Here is a 7891-nt window from a genome sequence, read left to right as displayed (position 1 = left end):
AGCCCTATCCACTCTCATTAATCAATAGCCCAATCCATTTAATATTGAAAAAAAAAAGAAAATAGAAACGTCGCAACTCGCAACACCGGTTGCACCACGTTCTACTCGTCTGTGAATTTTGATCATCGACCGTCGACTCATTAATCTCGTTCGACGTTTGGCTAGGCCATTGCCTGTCCGCCGACCGTAGGCCGTCGACTCATTATTTCAGAATTCTTGATTAACATTGTTTACATCCACTCAATTTCAGAATTTATTTAGAGAATTAGAGTTGAGAATTGAGATTTGAGATTTAAGAACATTGTTAATTTGTTATTGTCTTTATTTTATGGTTGGTCTATTTGATAACAAAATATTGATAATAGTTATTAGTTTGATAATTTGTAACGTTCAATTTCATATATTAATTTCAGAACATTTTTGAGGGATAGTTTAGTGTCGTATATTGAAAAAAAATGAAATTTGAGTATACTTTAATGTCCTATATTGAAAAAATTTCTTAAAATTTATCGATAATGATGCAATTATGAATATGTTTCAATATATAAAACCTCATAATATTCGGTTGTAAGAACTTTATTATAACTATTGAAGTGATGTTTAATTATTTTAGGGCATACAACCCGACCCGCCATCGCTAGTATTTTTTTCTCTTTCATATTTTTTTTTGTTTTATTTACATAAAGAACCACATGGTTTTTGGTTCTAGATTTGTCACTGATTGTGACAGGGGAAGAAGAGAAAACAGAGGGAGATTAAGATAAATTTGTTACCACGATAGATTATGATTCCCCATAAGTTGACCAATTGCCTTCTCATTCGAATATATACAAAATTACAATGACAATGATAATGGGCTACATAAATGGGGTATAAAAGACATGAGCTAACTAGCTAGAATTACAAAGTGACAAAGCTATACAAGGTATGCATTACACTAATAGTTACTTTTATCAATGACCCTAAAATATATAGGGAAATAAGTGAAATTATCTACGTAATAGTTTTAAAAAAAATAGAAGGGCTTTAGACTTTAGATGAAAATTGGCATATCACTGATTAATATAAGCTTTGAGGCAAAATACTAATGAAAAATGCCTCAAGGGCCTATTCTATTATTTGGTAGAAAGAATTTGAAAGCAAAAATATCTTGAATTCGTGTGTATGGTAACAGGAAAACGATCTGGAACCTAAATAAAATAGAAAGAACAACTGCAAAAAAAAAAAAAATAATAATAAATAAAATAAAATAAAATTTAAGCCTCACTACAATTGCAGGCAAAATCATGAGACAGAGCCGATTTCATTGTATGTTGTGTATTTCGTGTGTTGTTGTATGGTTGAGTCCTCATGTTTCAAAAATGGACTACAAAACAAGTCATTTTAATTAAACTCGATGTTACTATATTTGGTGCTTTACAATGAGATTAAAATTCCGATTTTGGTTTGATTTAAAATGATTAGTAGGAAGTGGAGATACAATGTAAGAAAGTGTAGTTACAAAAGCATCAAGTAAAACCATTACAAAATTAAAGCTTGCAACTGTGATATGCAAGCATTCCAGATTTGCAAGACACCAAGACAAAGAGACAAAGCTTGTAATTGTGCTAAGCCCCTATTTTTTTGGGCCAAAACCCGAATTACACAAGCAGGCCAAGCCCAAGATGATTGGCGCCATTTGTTACCTATAATAGCAACATACTTACATGGTATCCATATAACAATATAACATGTTATCAGGAAAGAAAGAAATGTAAGTAGGTTGCTATTATAGGTTTATAGATTGGTAGTATAGGCTAAAAAATGTAAGTACATTGGTATGTATTAATTAATTAATTAATGAGTGAGTAGACTGTAGACGTGTGGTTTGGTTGGGTAGCAAGCCAATATGGTTTAGTGGCGAGAAAGATCTTTTTGGTGACAAATGGTCCATCTTCATCATCAATCAGTTTTATATCCCATCTCATGCCACTCGCTATCTTCTTCACCTTCATCAACACATCTACTTCATCACGAATGATCACCAACCCTTCTGGCCTCAGTATCCGATCCATTTCTAGAAGAATGTCTTCTACCTCGCACCTATTCACTCATTTCGAGCTTAAACACTTCAGTTATACTTATACATCTAATAAACCTTTTCATTTTCTTATTATGGCATTCTACTTTCAGTTATTTGACATATCTACTAATTAATTTGTGACAATGTCATCCGTTTGCAAAGCAACTTTAGTAGATTTTTCAAAGTATTAAGAACCAATAAAAGAATAATCTTTCCCATCATTAAAACTGGAAAATTATAGGTCAATAAAGATTGTTCTGATGAAAAATAGTCATTATTAACAAGTTGAAAATATATAGTGATTATTAACAAGAGATGAAGAGACTTACTTCTCCTTGTACAAGGTGAAGAGACTATTAGCATGAATGAAGTCATATGTTCTTGGGTAGGTTGAAAATCCCTCACACCTGAAACAAAAGAATTATCAACAATGATTTTATAATCAATCAACTTAATTAAGGTATTAATATTGCATCTTGTTTACTTAAAGCAAAAAGAATGTCTTGCCCTTAACACACAAAACCAGAAGATTAAGCATTTATCTGTAAGTCCTAACCATTACAAATTTGCCCTCATTTATATTTTCCTTCCATTTCCAAGGTGGGCCAGCCATCATTTTCTCAAATAACATTTACTCAGGCAACACTTGGGGGTTATTTCTTTTTTACTTAATGAGCTTAATTTGTTAAACTCTATATACATGGCTGTTTCTTTTTGGTTGGTTTAATCACAACAAAATGACCTAATGGGTTAAGCCACTAGCCTTTTTTACCTATTTGTTTGCAACTCCTCCCACATCTAAATTAATAATAAATATTGTTAAAGTTGATGAATCTGTTGGCTGGTTTTTCCAGAATGTAAGGGTATAAATGTCATTTAATCTCATAGCAACGAATTTTACTCTCGCTACCAATATCGGCAATGTAATTTAATTTTACTCATAATAGCAACTTGATTGTACTTTTTAAACCATAATAAAAACATACTTAAATTCTTTACCAATAATAGCAATGTTACTTTTTTAATTTTCTTACCCATAATAGCAAATTACTTGCATTTCACAACCAATATAGCGAATGTTCTTCATTTGTTACATTGCTATTATGGGTAAAAAAAAAGAGAGAGGTAAGTATGTTTAGATTAAAGAAACTCACCAGTCATGATATATACCAATAAGACCTCTCTCATAAACAACACCCAATGTGTTTGTGGCAATAGTAGGCACGACATTCATCACCCATAATTTATTAGTGTTGATCACAGCAGCAAAGCTTCCAATGCCAGCATTCATATCCATAATGTTTCTATATCTTGATGTGCCAATTAAGCGGTTATTCTTTTTATAAGTATTAATGTATTTTTTCCAAATTTGATTGTCTTCTTGGTAACCTTGTACCGAAAGCATTGGAATTTGTCCCTTGGCCACCCGTGGTGGCACAGCCAGTAACCTCGCCGGAAACTTCCTCAACTCCCCTCCCGCTACTTCATTTCTGGTGGTGACTTCAGGGTAAGGAGTTACACATGTTTGCATTTGTTTGTACCTATGTCACATCATAATCATACATACACTAATTATTTTAGAAAAAAATATACTGAGAATAGCTAAATGCAAGAAATAGCAGTGTATGTTTCTTTATTTGTTTATTATAGCATCTAGTTTCATTTTTTTCTGTTATAGCATGATAAATCTACCCAATTGTAGCATTCTGTATTCAATTTTTTTTTCTAATTAGGACATTTGTTTTTTTTCAATTATAGAAGTACACATTGCTTTGTATTTGGATGACATTTCTATAATTGGATTTCAAAGTACAGTGATGTAATAAGAAGAAATGCAACTAGGATGCTATGATGAATAAATCAAGGAAAATACATTGCTATCTCACCCTATTTGCATGAGTTACCAAGGGAGACTTTTTTTTTTTTCCTTTTTTGAGACTGAATGTGAGTTAATGACCATTTTAACCCTCTTTAGAAGTGATATTGAATAACAAATTATTGTTTATATGAGAACTGTTATAAACTGAAATTGACAAAAATTTCAAAATATTATAATACTTCAAAAACATTTTTGGCATATAAGTGCAAATTTATTTATACACAACATGATTATCAACTTAAATCGAACACGATATCATCACTAAAAGACATAACAACTGATAAGTAGTAATAAGCTCAAATACGAATGCTAAATTAAAACATTTACATTATGGTAAAATAACTTACAAATCCATTTTCATATATCAGGGATAAAAGCTCTTTCATCATGCTAAATATGGAAAAGAAACTGACAATGAGTGACTCACCAGACATTATCAGCATCAGCAGATTTACAAATATCAGCAGAAATTAAGTTGCAGGATTCAGAGTTGAGTTTCTTTCTCCAAATAGCAATATCAGCTTTCTCATATTTTTTCTCCCAACAAAGAGACTCTGCAAGTTTTTCAATCTTGGTTTGTTCTGCCTTGAGATCCTCCTTTGACCGATTCCATGTCTGATAGAAAGTCTTCCAGTTGATTGGAGGACCAGACAATATCCAAAATCCACCAGGCCTAAGTACACGATCTACTTCCATTAAGTACTTTCCATCTGCAACAAAAATAAATACTTTCATGCTCTACACTAGAATACTTTTTGCCTTTTTGGGGCTAATGGCAATTTATCTGTGTATTATAAGCATTGTACTTTCGGTTCTTTTTCTTATAAACACATTGTACTTTAGAAAGATCTATCCACTTATAGTATTGTACTTTCAAAAAAGAGTCTTATTATGACATTGTACATTGACAAATCTACCCAATTATAGCAGTGAGATTGACTCATTTTGGGATGACATTGGGTAATTTTTTCAAGGTAGAAAGAAATGAAAATAGGATGCTATAGTAAAAAAATCAATGAAAGTAAGTTGCTATTTTAACCCTATTTTTTAGGTTCATTTCTTTCTATTATGCCATTGTACTTGCAGCTTTTTTTAGTTTTTAAGGCATTGTACTTCAAAAGATCTACTGCCTTACAGCATTATACTTTCAGTTTTTTTTTTTTTTTTTGTTGCTTATTAAGACATTTTACTTTGACAAATCTACCCTTTTTTTTTTGCTACTTTATGCATTTAACCCTACAAAAGGGATATATAATCATTTGTTCCATGAAAACCTAAGTTTGATGTAAAAGCAGTTGTTGGATATTTGAGTAATTAATTAGGCACCATTTTGAGCCCATGGAATGAGACAGTGTGAGCAGTGAGCCATATCAAATGCTCTTGATGGGAATGGAAGGTTTATTGATCCAAGAGCACCAATAATAGCAGGCACACCACGCTCCAAAGCAAACTGCACCTGTGCTTCATGTGCAAATGACATGGCCAAAATATTTCTCTTCATCAAGTAAGCACCCCAGCTTGCAACCTATGTCAACATCATGACATCATGTGATGTGATGTGATAAAAAAAAAGGATTAGGGAAAATCATACTGTATTAAATATGTAAGAAAACATACTCCACAACCAGTATCAAGGGCTGTTCTAACAGACCCATCAGCAATTGGGATGACTGACGCAACTTCATTAATATACGCGTCTGCTCCTTGAGGAAACATGGTCCCACGCCCACCACCTGGGAACTTAAACACATTGCCCTGAAACTCCTTCTCAACTGCTAAATTCGAATTATGTACATAATCACGTCCTTTTGGCCATGGAAACGGACTAGAATAACCATCGGGTGCTGGAATAAGACATTTTAACTTTTCCTTTTCAGGGGGACAATGTCTTTCTCTATACACCATCATCTTCTCTCTTGCTCTACCTCCATCTTCCTCATGGCAAGGACTGTAATCTCTGTATTTCATGTCACATGGCTTGAAAAACACTTTGGATTTTGGCTTCGAATCCGGAATAGGAATACTATGATGGGTTTCAAAATCAAGGCTGCCAAACTCATCATCCTTGCATTCAATTTTCTTCATTATGTCGATGCCTATTTTGTCCCCCTTCCCGAAACCACTTCTTTGCCATGTTCCTAGTAAGTAGAAGAAACAACACAGACCAAAAACAATGATTATAGATAATGGAAATGGACTTCTTCTTCTCTTTGGTCCTGCATTCTTAGAAGCCATCTTCTGCTTTTTGAACTCATAAAACTCCTGCATTTGTTGCAAAATAAAAGCATCACATCATTCATCAACAGTAGTGGGAAACTACTCTAAAGAAATTCTCTATTTATAAGATTCCCAAAACTATCCTGAATTGATATTAATACTAAATAATTCAAAGCAAATACAAGATTTTGCATTCTAGCACCACTTAGCTTAAACACAAAAATCAATCAAATACAACTGATGTTTCTTTCATCCAAACCACAGTAAAAAAGAAGAACAAATGTTATCAATCAAAATCATTTATCAAGATAGAGAATGAAAAGATTACAATAGAGCATCGTGGTACTTTAAAATAACAACAAAAAAAACCCTCAATTGAGTTGCTTTGTTTACAAATATCTGAAATTAATTACATTTGACTAGATATTTTGGATAGAAACAAGCACAAGATGAAGCTGGAAAAAGTTGTGCATTCTAGGACCACATACTGTCAACCAGAATCATCCATTACAGACACCAGTCGTTGGTTTAATTCAAATCATGAAGAAAGCTTCTAAAAAGTCAATTATCCACAGTAAAATCTCAAAGTACGAGAAATGTAGATAATTCGTAACACATCAATAGCAAAAATATACATATATATATATATATATATATATATATATATATATATATATATATATATATATATATATATATATATATATATATATATATATATATATATATATACAAAACAACTAGTTAACTTACTAAATTTCATATTGAGCAAAATCCATTTTTTACCGGAAGGAAGAGGCAAAACAGACGCCGATCAAAAGCTCGCTTCCAACTTTTTTTCAACCAACTTTTGCACTGGGAAATAATTGTCTGAAAAGATGAAAGAAAAGGCTAGTATTAGTAGGCGAGTAGTAATCCGGTAGCATGAAGATGGTAGGAGACGACGACGGTGGATGGAGAAGAAGATGTGGAGAGGTCGACGACTTAATTGGAGGAGTGAGAGTATAAACCGAGGTTTTCTGGATGACAAATTTATCGATTTATCCAAGAATAGATCGAGATTCCATTGGGATTTAGTGTTTAATTGTTTGTTTAACTAATTCAGAAGCTTCCTCACAAAATGCACACACATTTTATTAAAAGATAAACAATTAAAATAACCATTTTGTACATAATCCATAATGCTCGATTCCGGATTCTTTCTGATTGTTCGGTAGTTGACGCCCGGTTAGTAAGATATAATTAGAGGTACTTCCAAATTTAACATCGTGTATTCTGGAATGATATTATTGCATTCTGAAATGTTTAATATTCCGGAGTAACTAAAATAACTTTCATATATTATTTATTAGTCTATTTTATAGAAATTGTTTTAGTAATTGTTCAGAGGCAGTTCGTTAGCTATATTTCTATTATATTTCTATTAGTGAAAATAACTTTATTTAATCAGTTTATAGTATGTGTTTGTAGTGAAGGATAATGGGAGTAAATATCATATTGTTCCATGTTACATATGATATTGTGTGATTTAACCAACTATATAAATTTTTCTTAATTGGTTAAGTTGATGGTTTTGAATTCCAAGTTACATACTAATTAGATCCGTCTATCTTTTTCAATGTTGTTGAACATAGTTATGTAAATTGTTGACGACAGTGATATCAAATATGTGTTCTTAGTATTGTAACTACTATGTCTTCTAACATAGTACAATTTTTTGTTGTTAATCTTGT

The 7891-nt window shown here is 32.0% G+C and overlaps 1 protein-coding gene across 2 annotated transcripts; it reads right to left on the bottom strand.

Annotated features, from left to right (window-relative positions):
- Positions 1–1460: 1460 nt before the first annotated feature.
- LOC145120172 (putative methyltransferase PMT14) lies at positions 1461–7354 on the bottom strand. 2 transcript variants are annotated; one of them, XM_079055981.1, is made up of 7 exons: positions 6912–7354; positions 5559–6203; positions 5268–5466; positions 4369–4651; positions 3217–3603; positions 2392–2469; positions 1461–2082 (listed from the first exon to the last, which is right to left on the bottom strand). In XM_079055981.1, exons 2-7 carry the CDS (start codon positions 6174–6176, stop codon positions 1833–1835), a joined length of 1815 nt encoding a protein of 604 aa, XP_078912107.1. In that variant the 5' UTR covers positions 6177–6203; positions 6912–7354; the 3' UTR covers positions 1461–1832. The 2 variants fall into 2 exon arrangements, with proteins under 2 accessions (XP_078912107.1, XP_078912106.1); XM_079055980.1 differs by having other exon boundaries at positions 6945–7353.
- Positions 7355–7891: the final 537 nt, after the last annotated feature.

The sequence above is a fragment of the Lactuca virosa genome, chromosome 6 (genome assembly GCF_052849685.1).
Source record: "Lactuca virosa cultivar CGN04683 chromosome 6, Lactuca_virosa_CGN04683_v6, whole genome shotgun sequence".
Taxonomy (NCBI): Eukaryota; Viridiplantae; Streptophyta; class Magnoliopsida; order Asterales; family Asteraceae; genus Lactuca; species Lactuca virosa.
This window is presented reverse-complemented; position numbering and strand designations above follow the sequence as displayed.

Coding starts and splice junctions, on each gene's coding strand:
- LOC145120172 (XM_079055981.1), bottom strand. CDS start 6,176: ATGGCTTCTAAGAATGCAGGACCAAAGAGAAGAAGAAGTCCATTTCCA. Junction 4,652..5,267: donor CATTCCATGGGCTCAAAATG/GTGCCTAATTAA, acceptor TTTTTGTTGCAG/ATGGAAAGTACTTAATGGAA. Junction 2,083..2,391: donor TTCACCTTGTACAAGGAGAA/GTAAGTCTCTTC, acceptor ATGAGTGAATAG/GTGCGAGGTAGAAGACATTC.